At 41.3% G+C, this 22,400-nt stretch overlaps 1 protein-coding gene across 1 annotated transcript; it reads right to left on the bottom strand.

Moving 5' to 3' along the window:
• Positions 1-3,496: 3,496 nt before the first annotated feature.
• On the bottom strand, positions 3,497-5,104 carry LOC147633806 (ubiquitin-conjugating enzyme E2 8-like). The gene is made up of 4 exons (XM_086804863.1): positions 4,867-5,104; positions 4,107-4,234; positions 3,861-3,965; positions 3,497-3,768 (listed from the first exon to the last, which is right to left on the bottom strand). The coding sequence occupies exons 1-4, from the start codon at positions 4,934-4,936 to the stop codon at positions 3,625-3,627; spliced, it is 447 nt and encodes a 148-aa protein (XP_086660989.1). The 5' UTR covers positions 4,937-5,104; the 3' UTR covers positions 3,497-3,624.
• Positions 5,105-22,400: the final 17,296 nt, after the last annotated feature.

Here is a 22,400-nt window from a genome sequence, read left to right on the forward strand (position 1 = left end):
GTCCATTCCATTTGTTCGCTGATGAAAATACCGCAAAATCTCTTTGGAAATTTATGCTCTTCTTTTGCCATCAACGGTCTCTACATGGTCCCAGTTTCTTGCTTCCTCTAACCAAAGAAAGAGAGTATTCAGTCGTCTCTGTGTGTGTGTGGGAGGGGGGAGAGAGAGAGAGAGAGAGAGAGAGAGAGAGAGAGAGAGAGAGAGAGAGAGAGAGAAACACAAAGACAAACAAATAATGATAGTATTCAGTCGTCTCTATGTGTGTGTGTGTGTGTGTGAGAGAGAGAGAGAGAGAGAGAGAGAGAGAGAGAGAGAGAGAGAGAGAGAGAGAGAAATGCAAGCTTTGTTTATGTGTGGGCACACGAGCGTGAGAGAGAGAGAGGGAGAGAGAGAAATAGAAAGAAACTCCAGCCCGCGACATGGGAGAAGGGAATCATGAATTGTAAAATGTAAAAGTTAAAATTGTGAGGTCTTTTTTGTAGAGTAAAATGGATTTCTTGAAATCTAGCTTTACACCTTTCAAAGAGCTAGTTCACTACCCAAATAGCATTGTCCGGGACACAACTTTTTGGTACACATATTCATGCTTCCACCCTTATATCAATTGGAATTGAATGTCTATCATTTTTGCCATGTTTTTGTTGCTCCGACTCAAAATGTGATGCAAGCTCGAGTAGAATGACTGTCTCTGATGTTCAAGCGATTATGGATCATGAGAAAGCCGATCAATTGGAAATGTGAATTGAATAAGGCAATTACATATTTGGGAAGATGGAAATTCCTTGGCTGGGATGGTTTGACAGTAGATTTTTTTACAATTCTAGGATCAACTTGCAGACTGTCTTTTACTCATGATGAATCAATCTTGGATAGGAGGCATTATGCCCTCATCGTGGTAAGAGAGACTTGTAAAACTCGTGCCTAAAAGAAATCTCTGTACAAACCTATCAGATTGGCAACCTATCACATTAATGCCAGTAATCTACAAGATTATCACCAAAATGCTTACTCATAGATTGTCAAAAGTTCTGCATAAAGGCCTGCACCCGACACAATATGGATTTGTTCCTCGACGACAAATCATAGACAGTATTTGTAATCCTTATGTGGGTATTAAATATGCCAAATGCACTAACCAAGAAGTGCTCTTACTACAAGTTGATATAGCCAAGGCTTTTGACACAATTCAGTGGGATTACATTTATATGGTTATGCCCAATACACTAACCAAGAAGTGCTCTTACTACAAGTTGATATAGCCAAGGCTTTTGACACAATGGGATTACATTTATATAGTTATGTAAAAGCTTGGTTTTGGCACTAAAATGCAAAATGTTATTTATTGGCTATACAAGGATAGCAGAGCTCATTGTATCCTAGGAAAAGGATTGTCTTCTCAATGGGTATTGGGTTGCTCAATCAAGCAAGGATGCCCTTGAGTGCATTGATATATGCTTTTGCTACTCATCCTCAAATTGTTTATATGGATGTGCTCTATGAACAAGATCATCTTCATGATCTGAAATTGCCTAATAGAGGCAAATCTCAATGCTCAAGCCTAAGCTGATGACTCTTTCTTTTTTCCAAAAAACAGGAGAGAGGCTGTGCAATGTCTCATGCAAGCATCACATTTGTTTGGAGAAGCAACAATGCTTTTTATCAACTTTTAGAAGTCTACTTTATTGCCTCTCAAACAAGTAAATTGGCATGCTTTCTTGTAGCCGAGAATTATATGCCAACCACATGAGATAGTGTGCTATTTGCGTCACATGAGATAGTGTGCTATTCCATTGGGCTAGAATATTTCTTTTGAAGATGCCAAGCATTGGGTTATGCAAAAACTTCATGTAGAGCTGGATTACTAGCATTTATCTACATGACCTTTGCTTGTTTGTCTCAATCAATTCTTATGGCATACATACAATTTTTCCTCCCACTCTTGGTGTGGAACAAAAACACAGCTTAATTCTTTTTTGTCTCAAATGATGGAAACCTTTTGGAAGACTTCTAACAAAAGAAAAGACAAGTTTGACAAAATTTGATTGTATTTACCCCCCCCAAAATGCATGGTGGGCTGAATATTCTCAATATTCATTATCATGTCTTGACCAAAACAGCCACTATGCTTCCCACATACTTTGCATAGAACCAATGGACTTTGATCTTTGATGTGTTGAAACTTCAAAGTTAACTCTTTTGGCTCTCTCCATGGGAGATTCTAGTAAGTCATGTGACTAGCAAAGTTGTTAGATGCCCTTATTCTACTCAGCTGATAAAGATTGGCAAAAGATTCTACACCATCTTTCATCGATCGGGCAGACCCCTAGAGATAGGAAATTCTATTGCAAGAAAGTCTACATTGGAGTTGAGCATTTGATTGTCCACTTGCTTTGCGCTCTCCGAGAAAGGCGATAAGAGGGCAAAAGGGAGGTGGTGACCACGAGCATGTAATAGGGTATAACCCCATTGCCAAGGTGGTGATGGTGAGGAGAGGCAATAAGAGCAACAGGCTGCAATGCTATGAACTTCAGGTGGCCACCTGATTGTGAACAAGAGGAGGGAAGATGAGCGTGAGCAGGGAGGTAAAGAGAGTAAATCAAAGATAGGAAGCCATGAAATCCATGGGCGAGGTAAGACCAAAATAAGGTCTCTTATATACGCATATGGGGAAGAATGAGCGTGAGCAGGGAGGTAAAGAGAGTAAATCAAAGGTAGGAAGCCATGAAATCCATGGGTGAGGTAAGACCAAAATAAGGTTCTCTTATATACGCATATGGTGAGGACGGTGCATAGGATTGTTGAATATATAATTTCTTAAAGGTTGGTGTAGGCGAGTAAAACTTATAAGAGAGCACCATGTGCAGTGAAGTCAGTCATGGCTGGAGGAGAAATCTATTTGCTCTCATTCTGCTCTGGTCCACAGCATATCTAACATGAGTGAAGCTCTGGACTGTATCTGATGTTTCTAGGACAATCAAAGCAATGCAAATCCCCGTGTAATTTCAGAAGTGGGTCCAATGAACAAATAGCAAGCTTATAAGAATATAACACGTACACAAGAAAATTGCGATAAGTCTAACCCTGTCCCAACTTGCAACAAGAAGGAAATTAAGTAAATGTTGCCTCTGCAAGGTTAACAATAGTCTTATGGGGTAGTGACTCTTGAGGTATCAAACTTATGGCCGGAATCTGGATTTAGGGCAACAGTCAGACAGACATGGCAACATTTAAATTAAAATTTCGGGAACATTATCACTGCAACAGTCAGAGAGACATGGCTCACTCTAGAAGAGAAGGAAGCGTTCTGGAAGGTAAATTAATATGCACAACTTGGTCAAAGCACACTGGAATGACCCCACTTTCCCACATATAACACCAATACTCAAACTTGGAAACAGGAGAGCCAGGACACAATTAATATGCACAACTTGGTCAAAGCACAATAGAATGACCCCACTTTCCCACATATGACACCGATACTCAGGATAGCCAGATATGCACATGTGAATATCAAAAATAGATTGTCTGTCTGTCAATGATTCAACACACAATGTGTCACCATGGGCCATTCATATGAATCCATCGGTACCAATGAGCAATCTCGTGCTCACCAACCATTGTATTTCAACCCATTGCATACTTCTGAGTCCAATTTCTTGCAGTCGTTTCGTACTTTGCCCTGTCAGTTTTATACATGTGAGCTATCTCAGGTACAAGAGGATCATCTGGGTTTGGGTCAGTGAGTAAGGAGCAGATGGAAAGCAAAACCTGCAACAGTAGCATAACAAAAACCAAGTTTACAGATCAACTTTCATGCTATAATGGACAACAGTTCACATGGTCACTTGATGAGAGCATACCTTTGAAATGGTTAGAGCAGGACTCCACTGCTCCTTCAAGATATCTAAGCATATGCTTCCATTGCTATTTATATTTGGGTGGAAAACTTTTGTGCGAAAAGATACCTGCATACATTCAGTGGAAAAAGAACTAGAGCACATGAGCAAACCCTGCCCAATGATTATCTGCCAAATACATAACAAAAAGCATGTAAAACTACAAATATAGGCACCAAAATGCCCACACAAACATGACTCGTCGAATACCTTGGGAGGTTTGAAAGGGTAATCCGGAGGAAAATGAATGGTAACCAAAAACACGCCTCCAGTATAGGGACTGTCTGGAGGGCCCATGATAGTTGCTTGCCAATGGAACATATCCTCAGCAACAGGGCCTGCCACAATGAAACCATAATTAGCTGGCATCTCAGCCATTGTACATAAATGGTACCAACATGATAAATCAAGTTGGTGTGAAGGCGAACACCACCACCATAAAGGAAACCAACATGATAAATCAAGCATGAAAAAGGCATGAAACATAGGCATTTAATTATAAACAGATCATACGCACTGCCATGGGTGTTAAGCATCATACATGACAGTATTATGGCCCTGATAAGAAGACCTACTGTACTAAAGCCCTAACTTCCCAAAGACATGAAATTTTCCATGCAATTGGTGTTGTTGCCATCATCTAAGACCTACGGAGAACACTAGGCGAATATAACAATCATTTCACTGAACTGTTGAGAAAAGACACATCCAACCCCAAGTCAACTAAATCAGGCCATAACAAGGCATGAAGATCTTGCCCTGACTTGCTGAGGTCAGCCCTGACGAGCAAGCCATAATAACACATGATGATTATACCCTACCTAACTACCAGCCCTTTAGATCTTACAAACCCTGGCATGGTGACCCTACCCTAGCCACGACCAGGCCATCAGACATAGCACTACAGCAGATCTTCCTCTCATTTCATTTACATCCATACAGACAGTGAAAAGAAAAGCCTGAGCCTTACCTGCGCTACATGATGTGGGAGGGTCCTTCTGCAGATCCTTCAACTCCTTGAGAATCCTCTTAGAGGCCATGCAGGTGCAATGGCGATGGAGATCAGAAGGAGAATCGATGAAAAGGAGGACAGATCTGTTTGGTGATGATGCTTCGGTGAACCTCGCAAGAGGCGAGCTGCTGCAGGAGAAGCACAAAGGAGAGATGAAGTAAACGCGTCGTGGGACAGAGAATGTGGGTTGGTTTTGGAAGGTAAGCAAATTATACTACGCGTTGTGGGTGGGGCAACCTTAGGTACAAGAAAAATTCGATTTGATTTTCGTTATGGGGGGGGTCAACCTTAGGTGCAAGAATATAAATATTGATTTTAGTCTATTTTATTTTATTAGGCTAATGAATTTTGATCTTATTTTATTATTAGGCTAAGTTCTTAAACTCCAAGCTCAACTTGTAGGTGACTTGTTCCACTTTGCCACTCAACCTTCTTGGATCACGTGTTCCCAATTTGCAATCATTCTCGATTAGATCACTCATTATGTTAATCTCAAGAATCCCTAAATACAATATTCTTTTTCACATCTTTGGTTGTTCTCAAGAATGTCAAAAAAGAAGAAATGAAAACATTGGACCTTTCGTGTTCTCACCACTTCCTTCAAAGCTGACGAGAGGCCGAAGCAATATATGTGTTTTTAATATTTTGCATTGGAATTTTCAACTTTCCCTTGTAATTTTTACAAGTAAATGACCATCAAATTTCCCCAAAATAGACATGGCAACTATTAAAAACCAACCCTACCTAACACCCCCCCTCTCCCCCTAAATTTCCTAAATGAACTATTACTAACTTGCTTAACAATTTCTTTTGATTTCAATAATCCCTCATGAAAATCAAAGACCTCACCCCTAATCTCAATCATGCTTGAGTGGGATGTCTTCGCATCTTTAAATTCAAGAATCTCCACGTTGTGTACATGTTTATTAAGGAAGCTAGCATGAATTTTCCCATCTACAACAAGGCAGCTAGGTGCCATGTTGAAAAACATGGTAAAAATACTTGTTGATTGAAAGAATACATTAGAGAAGAAAGCAAGCATGTCATGTACCATCTAATAGCTAGTTCCGTGAGGAATAACAAAATGACATAACAAGAAGGTCAAAAGAGGTTTGTATAATATAAGTGAAGTAGTTTGATTGATTTACTCAACTTGAAAGTGAGTAAAACCTTTTCTCAAGGAGGAAAAAATAAAATAATTATTGAACAAAATAGCTCAAAAAAGGTAAACATTTAAAAGAAGTGCTTCCAAAATGTAAACATTTTAAAGAAGTGATTCAAAAAGGTATTCATAACATATGGAAGGTTTTAGACTTCCATGGTTTTTTTGTATGGCCCTTTAGTCAATCTAGCCTTTTAATCTAAGAATTAATATATGTAGTGCTTTCTTTGTAAATATCTCATTCTTTCACTTTGTGGAATTATGATGGTGCACAAAGAATAGTGAAGGAGAGTAGGTATGGAAAGACAATGAATTATACACAAACCAAAACTTTAAAGTCTTAACTTATTTGTAAATACATAAATCAAAACTTTAAATTCCTAACTTATTTGTAAAGAGGATCATAAATTTGCAAGGCAAAACATGGAGTCGGTCTATAGTGAAGAAGCCAATTTAAAGACATGTAAAAGATACAAATTCATGATTTACCTAATGACACTAATATTACATATTAAACTAGGGTATTTTTATATGAGTTTAGCAAAATGCTACTATAGTGGAGAAACCAATTTAAAGACACCTAAAAGATACACATTCATGATTTACCTAATGACACTATTATTACATATTAAACTAGGGTATTTTTATATGAGTTTGGCAAAATACTATGTAGTGTTTAGAAGTTCAAAAGTGCTTTCATGTATCTCAATTATAATGCAATTGTTAGGGGATAAGAAAAACATATTTATATGATCTTTAGGGGTTGATCGATATGTAGCCACAAGGTTTTTTTTCTTTTGTCCAGCAAATGGATATTGAGTATTTTGACCTTAGATAAAATGTGGCTCTAACATGGACTAACATGCATGGTAATTTGTAAATGATTTTAGAAATAATAATAAAGCAAGCCCTTCTACCTTTAATTGAAAAGGGAGAATAGGTGGAAAATAATCTTTCGTGCTAGTATGGAAATTTTATTGACAAAAGCTTTAAAAAAAGGGGGCTCACATTTGAAGCCCCTTTGAGTATGAGAGTCTTTCATAAGAAGACTAAGTCATTGTAGATTCAAACAAAATAAATTTAAAAGAAATGCAATTACAAAGCCTAAATAAAATGATGATCTTACATTACACACAGCCCCCTAAGTCTAATGAGAAAAAACTAAGCTCCTTGAGTACCTCATATGATATGAAATCATTGTGTAGTAGTATGTTAAAAATTATTTCTAGTTCTAGCAACTTAAGATAACTTTGAAATTGTTAAAACTAAGGCATCTTTGTCGGCAGCGGGCAGGAAGGGCATATGTACCACATCGAGGAGCGGCATGAAGGTCATGGGCTGCACTAGATGTGCTTTATGACTTAACAATTTGAAATATTTTTTCCTTAGAAACACCTTGGCTATTAAATATTACAATAGAATAAACATGAAATATATGAAGCCAAATCATGTACGGGTGAGAAAAGAGAGACCCCCTCACCCCTCCTCGGACCCAAACCCTACACCAAATCTAATGAGGTGACATATAAGCACATGTGCTTACTACATATTTTATATGCCACATTATATAATCTAGTTCTTTATGCTAGTATATCTATACTCATATTATTATTATACCCCCAAACCCTACACCAAATCTAATGAGGTGGCATATAAGCACATGTGCTTACTACATATTTTATATGCCACATTATATAATCTAGTTCTTTATGCTAGTATATCTATACTCATATAATTATTATACCTCAACATATTCAAGAAAATATATGTGGATGATGCATGGTAGTAATTTTGAAGGTTTATAAGAGGTCTTAATGACATTACTAAAAGACCCTTTTTTCAGAGCTTTTGCACACAAAGATAGATGATGGGGGCAATGATATTATGATGGGTTACCACAAAAAAGATTTTTAGTTCGAGAAGCTTAACTCAAATGCATTTCTAAGTTTAAAGCGCAACCTAAACCTCGATGATGTCCATGATAAAATGTGAGAGTTCTTCAGCTCTGGTGTGGCTCTGCTGCCATGACTTCCCTCTTTTTGAACACTAATTGAGCTTAGTCTCCCTTCTTCATTCACATTGGATGAAGACACGTTGGATGTCTATACTATAAAATCAAACGTTTCATTAATATAATTTAAAGCTTTCTCCAAAAAAAAAAAAAGATATTCTGATGGGTTTACATGTGGGTTTTCTTTAGGCATGAAAACTATTTTTTTTCAGGCATGCATCCACACCACACCGTGCACACCACAACTATGACATATAGAAAAGATCAAAGAGAAAATGTACTAGGAAATAGAGTATATTACCTCAAATGTATATTCTAATGCAATACGAAGGAAGAAAAACAACATAAGAAACCTTAACATGTATAAATGAGGAGGAATTTAGGAAAGTGACCACAAAAAAGGGTGGAAAAGAGAGTTCAAAAGCAATGGCACAAACACTAAGGTTTATGGAGGAATGTTTTAACTTCTAGATAAAGATTAAAATGCATTTCTCATTCAATGGAAGTCAAAAGAAGAAAAGATGTGCACTTTTGACTAAAAGCTTAGCAGAGCCACAAAGATCTCCACAATTTGATGGATATATAGAAGATTATGAGAGGTAATCACTTGTAAAGAATACGTAAGATACCACCAAGTAATGTTTCTCTAAAGAATGTGACAAAAACCACCCTCACAAATCCTTAGGGAGGTTTCAAGGAAATTTCAATTGGTCTCACAAATGCATCATATTTTACTCCATACTTTAGGATATTTAACCAAAGTAAGGCTATTAGATTAAATGCCAATTGATCTCACCACTAGTATAATAGAGGCCTGACCATTTTTAAGTATGGTTGACCTATTGTTCACTTGTATATAAGTATTTTTTGACAATGAGTAATACACAATCATTCCCTTGTAATAGTTTACTTGTAAGCTCTCCTTCTTTTCTCTTCTTTCTTGCTTGTATGCTTTTATGTTCTTACTTGCTTGTGATGGATGCTTGTTTGGATAGGTGTGATTGTAGGTCTTCCTCTTGTATTAGCTTCTTCATTTCTCACCTTTTGTGAGAGAGAACCATCGCAAAGGACCATCTCTTGTTTTACCACTACCTAGGCATTGGGAGCTCTCCCTTTACCCCTTTAGCAAAGGAGCATTCGAGTGTGACAACGGAGTGAGGACATGATGGACGAGCTAGCATATCCACATGGGAATTTGTGTTTGCGGCTCAAAGGCAAGACCCAATGACACATGCTTCGACAAGGCTAAGGTAAGCCCTTGACTTGAAAATATTTGGTGCCACTACTGGCTGCTAGGGATTAGCCCTTTGTGCTGAGCTTTTGATCAGCGCCTCGGACACCTTTCTTCTTGTCTCCAAACCACATTTGTCATAAAGAGCAAGCCAAAAATTATCATCTACCTTGTTCCATGCCTTAATGTGTTCGACCCACTCATTGTGAAAGAACCTAATCTTTTGCAAAAGTTATTTGTAGTCTAAAATCTAAGCCCAAATTGTGGTCAAGGGCAAGAACCTTGGCTTCTTCATCTGTCAATCCACCATACACCCAACAAAGAGTAGCTTTAAATGTTTCAATGTGTTCATACTCTCTACTAAGTTCTTTCTTGGCAATCAATGAGTGAGTGCCACTAAGAACCCAATATTTATAAGACTTTGCTCTTGATTTTTTCCATGCTTGCTTATTCGGACACATTTCTCGAAGAAGAGGTAAAACCATGGTTGAAGGTTTTTCTTTCATTTTTTGTTTTAGATTATGCACGTGGTTTTCTTGCACACTGTAGACCTCAAGAGGTCTTCTACCAGTTTGAGGATCAATGGGTGGTCGAACAATCACACTAATTGGCAAGAGAAGGTGAGGGATCTACCTTGTTTTGTTCATTGACCTTTTCCCACAGTTTGTTGTAAGAACTTAAGAATTCCAAAAACCAACTTGAACAACATGGCTTCCAGATGGGGATTCCAGAATCCCAACAAGTGGAAGTCTAGAAGCCTAATTTGAACCACTAGCAAGATTCTAGAATTCCAACTTGAACGAAAAATGGAAATCCAAAAATCCAACTTACAAATGGGTAACCAAAAGACCAACGTGCCACAAATGGGATTCTAGAATCCCAACTTGAACCACAAATTAGATTCTGGAAACCCAACAAAGATGCAAACAAAAAGAAAAACATGATTTTTTTAATTGAACACACTAAGCCCTGACAACTAAAGACACAATCCATGGCCTGCAAACATTTAAGTGTTCAAAACAAATAAAAAGACATAAAGGATGTTTTTTAACAAAAAATAAGAAGGAAAAGTAAAATTTAATGTAGATTTTTGTTTAAAAAGAAGCAATTAAAGAAAAAAATCTCTCGAGTTTTTAATAGAAATTAACAAGAAAAAGTGAAGTTTTATGTAGATTTTTTTAATAAAACATGTAATTAAAGAATAAAATCTCTTGAGCTTGTTACAAAAGTTCTCGCAAAAGTTTTGAAATTTTAGCAAAAAAAATAGTTTTTGAAAGAGAAAATAAGACAAATTGATGGTCTTTAAGAAAAGTTAAGATTTTTTTTAAGAAAATGAGAAAAAACATACACTAACCTTTCATTGTTGCCCCCGCCACACACTCATTGCTTTTTAAGAAAATGAGAAAAAACACATACACTAACCTTTCTTTGTTGCCGTCGCACACTCATTGCAACCAAGCCATGCATCTACACATTTCCTTCTCTTCCTTCTTCTTCTTCTCCTTATCCTTCCTCGCACCCTAGTCTTTCTTCTCTTTTGCTTCTTCTCTTTACTTCATTCCCATGACGAAAAGCTTCAAAACAAGACTGAAAGAGAGGGTGCAAGGTAGCAACCAGGATTTGAGCTAAATTTTAGCTTCTAAACCGTAGCTCTATTGGTAATTCTAACTGCACGACGGTTAGCTTCAAGATGGAGGTAAAACTCAAGACACCTATTGAAAGCACTCTTAGGCCACCGAATATCACTATGTGATATTCTCAAACCTAATGTTAACCTATGACGGACATTGAGACGTATTATGTTTTACGTCATTAATTTAAATATTCTGAGTCATGGGCCGGGCTTGTCGGCACCATATGTTAAGGATGAAGGGATTGGGTGATCGCCGATGAGAGGCGTACCTTGAATATCAGTAGGATAAGGGTTAGGGTCGGCCGGCCATGTATGGGCGCCCAAGTGTGAACGGCCAAGTCACCTATAAGAGTCAAATGTAACCCTAAAATCCTCATTCTCATGTGTTGTGAATACAAGAGTGCTCTTGCCTTATCTCTTTGGTTTCCTTCTCCTGTGTGTGAGAGAGAGAGAGAGAGAGTGAGAGAGCGATCGAGCATTGTGTAGCGGCACGGCGGCGGAGAGGCGGTAGAGTGGCGACGGCAGCTCCTTCCTCACGGCTACGACGCGGGAATCCTTCAAGGCGGCGGTTGAGCGGTGAGTGACACACCCTTTGCATTCTGTTTGAGCTTCCTTCCCTGGTTGTATGCTTGCAGCCATTCGTGGCTCGCATACGGTGTCCGGCAAGTCCCCAGCTACGACCTGTGCGGCAAAAGCGCACATTTTTGGCGCCGCTGCCGGGGAGTTGCCCTGCACCAAGCTCCAGTTTGCAGCTCGGGCTGCTGCGTGAAGTTTAATTTACACTGTAGGAAAGGCGTCTGTGTTGCTGTTGAGGTGTTTCTGTGGTTTTCAATCTCTATTTCTGTAATTTGTCTTCTGCATTTCTGTTATTTTTTCGCGTCGCGTGTGGGCGTGTGATCTGTTATCTGGTTTTCTGCGTGTGAGGGGGGATTTCTGAATCCCCAGACCTGTGCTATGTGCAAACTGCGCCACGGCCAAGGCTGAACCCAAAGAAACCCTAGAAAACTTATCTTTAAAAAAAAAACAGAAAATAAAAAACTAAAAAATTATAAAAAATTAAAAATTAAATTTTATTTTTAAAGAAAGAACCAAACGTGTGGAGAGGAAAGGTTTTTTAATTGGAGAAAATTTTTTTGAAAAGAAAGAACCCCAAACGACCCAGACCTCGGCCCCGGCCTCGGTCTTTTGATATATATATATAGGAGAGTGAGCCTCCATAGCTTTCTTTCAAGTGAGAGCTTATGGGAAGTTGTGTCCTATATGTAGCCCACTCCCCAAGGAGTAAAGTGAGCATGTGGGATAAAGCCCTCACCCTTTCCTCCACAAGCAAATAGGCTTTTGCTCCTTCCCCCCAAGGGAAACGGACTGTTTTGAGGACTACAGGAGCTCTAGATAGGCGAACACGGTGCTGTAAAGCACACTAGGACCCTTTGAACGATACGCTCGTTTCGAGCTATCACACGTCCTAGTCCAAGTTCGACCGTAAGTAAGGGGGTCAAAAACGAGTTAAAAACAATCTAAAAACAATCTAAAAACGGGGTGCGAAACACCTAAGAAACCACTTGTGTGAGTTTCAAGGGTAGTTACTAACGCACGTAGGGTACCCACGTCACATGCATCTACGTTCTGGTCGGGTGCTAGAGCCTGAACCACTAGAAAGCATTTCAGTCTACGCAGGCTCACACCATCCCTCCACGTTGGCATCTTGGCCTTCGGCTGGAACCCAAGGGAGTGCAACCCAAGATCCACGAATAGTGGATAGTGACTCATCCTCTGACTCAGAAGCCATGGAAGGGCACCCTACCAAGAACCCTGAGGAGACAAGCCAAAACATGCCAGTGTGGGCCCCACAACTCGGATCTAGCATGTTTAGTCGTCTAATAGAGACCCTTAGTAGAGCTACACGCTCTGAGCATGCGACAAGCGAAGTAAATGAAGAAGGAGGGGTAGTGGATTCGCCATTCACATCTCATGTAGACCCTACCCTCCCAAAGAGTGTCCATGTGGATATTCTACCCACTTCGTTTAATGAGGGCCCTACTGAGCTACCACATTCCGATGCTCTTCCTAAAGTAGAGGTCCCTAGAAGCCAATCCATAAGAAGTGACATTGCGTCCACTTCAAGAGAACCGTTTGGCACACCAAGTCTAGATGGGATATTTCTCAATGAAAATTGGGAATATGATCTACACACAGAGACTCTAACTGACCTATACACAGGTTACACATACCATGTAGGTTGGTTAGAAGTCCTACGATCTACATCTAGCGCCACTAATCTAGAGGAGCAACAACACATGATATGTGAGGTGATTCATAGAATTATCCAAATTGAGAGGCAAAATAGGGGCGTGAACTTAGTTTCCACTGGCCCTATGAGATTTTTGGATACGGGCAAGGCAAAACAACCAACCCTATCACAATTGGCTCGGTGAGTCCCATAGACCCTTCGTATGTTGTTTCGCCTGGAGTCTCAATGCAGGTTGAGCCCACGAGCAGTAACTTTAGCTTTCCAACCTTGGCTCAACTTTCCATTAGGGAATCCGCAATGCCTACCCCAATGATGAGCATAGCTGAAAGTGCACCTGTTACCGCTGTAGTTAGTACGACACCGCTACCTAGTGGAACAGTACCTACAGCAGTGCGTGCCAGTGCCTATCAACCATATGTACCTATCGCTACTCATGCTCATGTAGCTCCTACGCCTCTTAGTATGCCAATGGCGTATGCTCCACGACCACCTTATCATAACCATTATCCAAGGGGAGCTAGGCCTAGTCACATATCATATCCTACGTCGTTTGCCAACATACTCAGACCAACGCCAACTCCTATCAGCCAGGCTATCCCAGAAGTGCCTCCACCAACTATGCCTGCTCACTTAGGTGATCTCGCAGCATTTGCTCAGACGATCGGACGATCCATTGCAGAAAACATGCGGGGTATGCCTGAGAGAGAACAAGGCAGTACAAGTGGCTAAGCTCACTCAAAACTTCAGTGGTAACGAGGATGTTAGGAAGCACATTGAAGTCTTTGAACACGTGTGTGATTCCTTGGAAGAGCACAATGAGCTGCACAAGTGTAAAGCCTTAGGCTTAACCTTGAGTGGGAAGGCCGGAGATTGGTATCGAACCTTAAGGGTTGAAGAGCGCACTCACTACCCCACTCTCAAGAGATTGTTCTTGAAAAAATACATACGCGAGGGTGTGCTTTGGTGGGGGGTAGCATCTCAACTCCAAAAAGCTGAACGTGAGGAAGGGGAGTCAGTGAGAGACTTTATAAGTCGATTGAAGCATCTAAATTCTCGCTGCACTCCTGATGAACGCTTCAATAACAACCAACTCCTCGATAGATTCATCCGAGGATTGCGCCACGAGGACATTTACAATGGCCTAGTCATTAGAGGTCTTACAACGTGGGAAGCAGTCACTGCCAATGCAATCCAGTTAGAAGACAACTTGATGATTGCAAGTAAAAAGGTGTCTTCAGAAACAAATCCGTTAGTTTGCAAGTATCTGGGCACGAGCCAATGTGACGGTAAAACCTATTGCCAAGGAGCCCAAGATATCTGAAATGTCTGTGACCGACCTTACTAAGGCTCTCCAAGAATACTTTAGGGGTAATCGAGCTCCTCAGAATAGCCATATGTACCCAAGGAGAGAGCAACAATGGTGTTCGGTGTGCTTAGGACCACATAGCACGAGTGAATGTCCCACATTCAGAGTCAAATTCAATGGGAATTGCAATGCATGTGGTAAGTATGGCCATCAATCTAAAGATTGCCTAGTACTTAAGCGAATGTTGGCAAATCAGGCACCACTAGCCTGGTCAAACACACCTCAAGTACCCGCGCTAATGCCTGCACAACCTGTCGAGCAACCATCACAGCACATAGTTCCAAGGAATCCGAATGTAGTCCAGTCTGTGCCGTTACCACCGCCAAGTGCTAGGACCACAACCTCCACATCCAAGGATTACTCCTATAAACCAGATGGGTTGTGAGTCACATAGTGCATGTGGGGATTATGAAGAGGAGATAGACCCTACTGCTCCATACGGGATTGATACGTTTGAAATGATTCCCCAGTACTACATGGAGGATCATTTCGGGCAAGTCAAGCCTGTATATCAAGCGGCTGCTCTTGCCACAAGAGGGCAAAACCTTAATACCTTGGCAAGGAGACCACCACATCGTGTAGCGGAGTGCCCTAATAGGCTACAGAAGATCGCTACTCAAATGCAACCAAATGCAACCATATCAAGGGAGCACATCGAGAATGCCGGTACTTACATGTAATCGTTGTGGCATAGATCATTTGATCGCTCAATGTCCACATAATCCTAATGCACCCAAGATTACGCCATTGAATCTGGTTGAGGTCACCAACCAAGCACGAGGAACCACACTCGTTGTACCCGCGAATGTAGTTACACGGTCAATGCTTCAAAATCAAAACTACATTCTTGAAGAGAGGGATACTGCATCAATCGCTCAGACAAAGAAAACGAAAACACGGTGAAAGAGATCGCTTAATGCCACGAGCTCCAAGCCCAGTTCAAAGACTAACATAGGGACAGGAGACGACCCCGTGTATATGAATGATCCTGAAGATGATTTTGATTCAATAGAAACCATGGGGACCAAAGCCACTACCTTAAGGGAGGAACCCACTCGGGAGCTCAACGAAGGAGAATCAAGTGAGTACATAAATAAGGGGAAACAGAAGGAAACTTCCTCGGCCCCACAACCAAGTCAGTTTATGCCCTCTCGACCACCCAAACTGACTAAGACTCCCCAAGACAAGCCACGTGGGCCAAAAACCCTCAAGAAAAAGATTGGAACTTACCCAAATCCAGTTGAGGAGATTGAACAAGTGCAACACTTAAGGGGTTTGGTGGAAGAAACACAAAGAGAACTAGAGCCAAACCCGAGAAAAATCAAAATTCCAGACACAGTGTTTCCTACGCAAGTTCAGCCTCACCGGAACCATAAACCGTTAGCTATACCTAGTATCATTCGGGAAGAAAGTGAGGATAGGACATCCGGAAGTGGGCAAACACCCTTCTTTCTGGAAAGAATGTTTAGTGAGGGAATGCCTGACCCCATCGAAGAGGAAGTGATTCCATCTTCACCAGTCCCTAGTCAAGGGGCGATGTCTCGAAAAGTACCGTTGAATGTGTCCAAGCTAATGGATTTCATGTCCTCCGAGATCAGAACCACGATCATATCCAAATTATACGGAGATCCTGAGCTATTCTTAGCTCTTCGGGCATTTCTCAATGGAGAACTAAAGGTGGGGTTACCACAATTTGCAAATATGGATAGACCCGACACGCTTCAAGATGAAGGGGAGCATTGGGATCTACAACCCAACTTTGATGAAGATTCGGTCGTGGAAATACCTGTGAACAAGTTGGGACAGTACTTTGAAGGTGACGAATCTAATGCCACCCTCCCCATTACTACCAAGGGATTAACTCTAAAGGGAATCCTTGATGGTAGTGCTGGAGTGAGCATTGTGACTAAAAACTGTTGGGAATCTATGGGAAGGCCTCACCTTGAAGTCACAAACATAGTGGTTAAGATGGCAAATGGAACTATTGCTAAACCTATTGGAATGTTAAGGGACCTTAAGATCAAGGTCCTGGGATACAAGGTAAAACATACCTTCATTGTAATGGATTTCTCCAAGCATCCTATGTCATATCAAATGATCTTAGGACGTCCTTTCATGAGGGAAGCACAAATGGTACATGACTGGTCGAAAAACCATGTCTACCTACAATTCCAGGACTCTGTCATTCGAGTTGATCTTGAGAATGGTCGTGCACATCCTTTAGGAAGCAAGGTTATCATCGATAATCGATCGGATACCACTGTTCATTCCGCCCCATTAAGGTATTGCTATACATGCAAAAAAGAGACTGATGATGGGAAAGATTCTCCTTACATGGATGTCCTACCGGGTATGACTGAGTCGGATAACGTGGATTGGGTACACCTAGCGGCAACCATAGACACATGGGGAAATAGAGGCACAAGTTGGGTAACACCTGCTGAGGGGCAAGATATGCCACCGTTAGTGCCAATAAACATGATAGGTGTTATGCACTTGACTCCTGACGGCGAGAACGTGGCAAACTCCACCGACACTGAAAGTAGCGAAGACTCTGACCAATGCAACTCTAAGTATGAATCTCAAGAAGAAATTGACCCTGAGCCTGATGGGGAAAATGAATCAAATATTCACCCAAATGTGGAAGCAAGGTGCTCAAGGCCTAGGACAGTGGCCTCCTGCAGTTCATCCGAAAGTGAAGATCAACCAAGTGAGTCCGAATCAGATAGAAACAAAAATCAAAAACTTGGTAAGAAGAAAACGAGACATAAGCGCCAATGCTATCGAGCTAATGTACGAACTGCAATAAATAAGGAGAGATCCACTGCAGAATGGCTTAGTTATGTAGGAGCCATTGACGCTCATTGGAAGATAGCGGATAATTGGGGACAATACCTCCAAAGTGTCATGTGGTGTATTCCACAACCTCATGACGTCGCCCAATTAGAAATCGAAGAGAAGCCAAAACTAAGTCGTACTGCAAGAAGGCGGCAAAACCAAGAGTTGGCTCAACAACAAAAGGAGGCGGAATTAAAAGGAAAAAACCGGGCACAACAAGAACCAGTAGACTTACACCCCGCACCCGAGCATTTCAAATCATTCACCCCACAGGGGAACGTAAAGTAGTCTACACAAAAGCCCTACCAATGGGAGTAGCGGTGTCTACGATGGCCCTGCGGTAGTCAAGGAGATAGACTTAGCAGATCCGGGTGAGGAGTCTAAACCAGTTTTTATTGCTCAAGACCTCACCAAGGCGGAAGAAGCTGCACTTACGAAGCTTCTTAAAGAATTCAAGGACATATTTGCTTGGACATATCATGATATGAAGGGTGTTCCACCCTCGGTGGTGCAACACACGATTCCAATGATTAGCACTGGTAAACCAGTCCAGCAACGTCCCTACCCAATGAATCCTAAGTACGCAAAGATTGTACAAGAGGAAATTGAAAAGCTGGTAAAATGTGGATTCATATACCCAATTGAGCACTCAGAATGGGTTTCTCCGATAGTCATCGTGCCAAAGAAGAATTGGAAACTCAGAGTGTGCGTTGATCTCAAAAAGGTTAATGCAGCCACCAGAAGGGATCATTACCCCTTGCCATATTCTGAACATGTGCTTGAAAGAGTGGCAGGCAAGGAGGCATATAGCTTTTTAGATGGGTACTCGGGTTACAATCAGATCACAATTGCAGTCGAGGACCAAGCTAAAACAGCATTTATCACGGAGTTTGGAGTGTTTGCCTTTCGCGTCATGGCCTTTGGCTTGACCAATGCACCTGCAACATTCCAACGATTGATAAACACGGCCTTTAAGGAATATCTAAGGGACTTCTGTGAAGCTTTCTTAGATGATCTTTGTGTTCATTCCTCTTGGGACGAGCACTTGATGTGTTTACGAAAAATATTTGAAAGGTGTAGATTATATCGCATCTCATTGAATCCTTTCAAATGCCAATTCTAGGTTAAACACGGAGTTATCTTAGGGCATATAGTGTCCAAAAATGGGATTTCCACTGACAAGAGTAAAATCAAGGTCATTCTGGAATTACCCCCACCCACCAACTACAAGGGAGTCCAATGGTTTATGGGCCATGTTGGTTATTATCGAAGGTTTATTCTCTTCTTCGCCGAGATAGCTCGACCATTGTATAAGCTTCTCATCGAGTTTATTTGGACCGAAGAATGTGACTGTGCCTATGAGCTATTAAAGAAGGCCTTGGCGAGTGCTCCAATCTTGAGAATGCCTAACTGGGATTTACTCTTCCATGTGCATATTGATGCATCAAACTTTGCTATTGGGTGTGTGTTAACTCAACCTGGAGAACACAAACTAGACTACCCCATTAGCTTTGCCAGTCGCCAGTTGAACGATGCTGAGATGAACTACACCACTACGGAGCGAGAAGGGTTGGCAATGATATATGCAGTAAGGAAATTTTGTTATTACCTCCTTGCCACCAAGTTTGTTTTCTATGTGGATCATCAAGCATTATTGTATCTGGTAAACAAACCATGCTCCACAGGAAGAATCACACGATGGCTATTGATTCTTCTTGAGTTTGATTTCACTGTTGTTGTGAGACCTGGAAAAAAACATGTTATGGCTGATCATTTGTCTCGCATACCTAATGGTGAGGCTCCTACGGGGGTTGATGATGACTTACCGGACACTTCCCTGTTCATGGTGGAGACAATGCCTGAATGGAGTGAGAAGATTGTTAACTTTTTGGTTAATGGCTTCCCACCCAAGGAGCTTCGTAAAGATCTAGCTCGAAAGCTAATAAAAGAATGCGAACCCTATTGCCTGATAGCCGGGACTCTTTATAAAAGAGGAAAGGATGACGTTCTTAGGCATTGTGCCCGAGAGGATGAGTATCTATACATTTTGCAAGAGGCACATATGGGTGTAGCCGGTGGTCACTTCTCAGGAGACTTAACTGCGCGAAAGATCTTACAATCAGGGTATTGGTGGCCCACTATGTTCCAGGATGCATCACTCTTTGTGAAGGGTTGTGATGAATGCCAATGATATAAGAAACCCCAACGGAAAGATCAGATGCCCCTACATCCAATCAAAGTAAACCAACCATTTGAAAAGTGGGGTTTAGACTTTGTAGGTCCAATTAGCCAGCGGCACGCAACAACAATCTCGCTATATTATTGTGGCCACTGACTATATGACCAAATGGGCTGAAGCGAAAGCGACACGTAAGGCAGATGCAAGGACAACAGCCAAGTTCCTCTTTGAAAATATAATCACACGATTCGGTTGTCCTTTTGAACTTGTGAGCGACAATGGGACGCATTTTATAAATGAAGTGATTAAGGAACTCACAACAAATTTCATGATATCCCATCATAAATCTACTCCTTACTATCCGCAAGCGAATGGCCAAGCTGAGAGTACCAACAAGACCTTAATCTCTGTTTTGACAAAGACAGTGGAAGCTCATCGCACGGATTGGGATCTAAAGCTTACGACAGCTTTATGGGCCTATCGTACTACGTACAAAGTGGCTATTAATTGCACACCATTCAAAATGGTATATGGCCAAGAAGCAGTCATGCCGTGGGAATTTGTCATTCCTAGTCTTCGTGTTGCTACTCAAGAGGGTTGGGATGGTAATCCCTTAGTAGAGCGTCTATATATCCTTGAGCGGCTAAACGAAGAAAGACAATTGGCTGTATACAATGCCCTTGTGGAGAAGGATAGAAGGAAAAAATGGTTTGATCGCCATCTAAAGGACAAGGACATCAAGGTTGGGGATAAAGTCCTGATGTATGGAGTGCGAAACAAAAAGAAGAAGCTCAAATATGCTGGTAAGGGACCATATAGAGTATGTGAAATTACCCCGCAAGGTACCATCAGAGTGGAGACTCTCGACGGAGTTGAAACCATTGGATTCCTTAATGGGAGTAAATTCAAACGATACTATGACCCCCTGAGCCAGGAGGAGTTACATGCAATCCATCAAAAGAAGGTAGCTAAAGAACAAGCTGAGCTTAAAAAGATACAAGCGAGAGTCAAAGCCAAAGAACGTCAACAGCGTGCTAGGAGACAACGAGAAGCCAACTTGGGAATTACGCAAGTATTTTTCGAGGAAGCAGAAGAGGATGCACTGGAATCTGACCCACCTCTAAGATACCCAATTGAGTTACAGAGTCCTTACGGGGAGGTGCTGTATAATGCATTATTGGATACAGGAGCTCAACACAATTTGCTATCATATGGTGTGTGGTGTCAACTGGGAAAACCACCTTTATCCAAGAGTTCTATCCAAGTTCAAGGAATCAACAAGAAGAAAACCCCTGTCTCAGGAATTCTGCACACTCCGGTTGCCTATGACAAGGGAACCATAATTCAAAGCTTTTTGGTTATGCCTGCTGGTACCATGGAAGGGACTGTAATCTTAGGGCGCAAATGGATGATGGCCACCAAGTGCAATATCGATTGGGCAACCAGACAAGTCACAACGCAAGAACCAACACTAGGTCTGACCGCTCAAAATCCCGCACCTAAGTCATCCACTCAAATATTAGATAACGAAAAATCACAGAGTCCAGTGGCAAAACCATCTTCGATTGTTGGCCACCCCTCTAACGCTTCAACGCCAAGAGTGGAAACAGGCAAAGTGGTCCCTAAAGCTTCGCTTATTATGCCAAAGAGTACATACAAATGGGTCCCCAAAGCTTCGTTAACAGCTACTTCCCCTGCTCAATCTCGTTCAGCCACCAAGAAGCCTCGTAAAAGGAAAGCAGCTACCCACCCGAGAAAGGGCAATGTAACATCGCGATGGATCCCTAAAAATTTATTAGTAGCCCAAGGGTACTACGAGGGAAATGACCAGATTTGGGTCCCTAAACATAAGCTGAATCCCTCTACATCACCTGTAAAACCTTGCAAACCAATTGTTGCCACCCCAACAATAATTCAAGATCGTGGTAAGGGAAAGGTAACAGAGTGCTCCGCACCACTTCTTCCAGAGTTAGTTTGGATTCCGAAACAGTATCGATCATCACCACCTAGCTCAGGAAGGGGGGAGCCACATGAAGCTTCTAGCTCCTCATGCCAGGCACACACTCATATAGAAGTTTCTACATGCTCTACACCTACTCTTGTCAACACCCAACAAACACCGATGACTCTACGTCTCCCCTTGTAATAGTATCGTCGGAAACCATTTCCTCCATTCGTCAATGGGAGCGTACACTACCATCTCTGCAATTGAATGTAGCCACAAGGGTCATAAAAAGCTATCTGCCCACATCACAACCTATGACCCGCTGGACAAATTGGTTCCAAGAGGCTGCAACATCATTACAAATAATATGATCTACCCAAGGAACGGGGAAGCATGTACTCACGCTCGACATTCTAATGCTTCCTCCTTATAACCTTCTCCCCTGACCATGTAATTGCCAAATTCAAGGGGATGTATATATATAGCTTCATACATTTTTTTTAAAAAACAAAGAAAAGAAAAACAAAAAATAGTAAAAAGAGCAAGAGCACAAAACAAGAGAAATATCCGTATACAATCAAGAACTAGATTGACCTGTCTAAACCTACTGATGCTATATCTGTGTTTGCAGATATGGCAGATGCCCGATCATCATACACTTCATCCACTCCTACCTTTGGTGAGAGGTATCATCTGTACCTTTCTCAGATATTCCACATGTGCTATCCTGTAATTGAAACTGAATGGGATCATATAGATGTACTAGCCAGAGAGGAAAATATTGAGGAATTAGAATGGCTAATTCGCCTATTGACCATGACTGACCCCTACTCCGTAGAGGACATATCCCCGATAGCCCAATGCTTTCCTTTTCCA

Source organism: Cibotium barometz, chromosome 11 (assembly GCF_041138505.1).
Source record: "Cibotium barometz isolate CiBa-2024 chromosome 11, ASM4113850v1, whole genome shotgun sequence".
In the NCBI taxonomy this organism is placed as follows: Eukaryota; Viridiplantae; Streptophyta; class Polypodiopsida; order Cyatheales; family Cibotiaceae; genus Cibotium; species Cibotium barometz.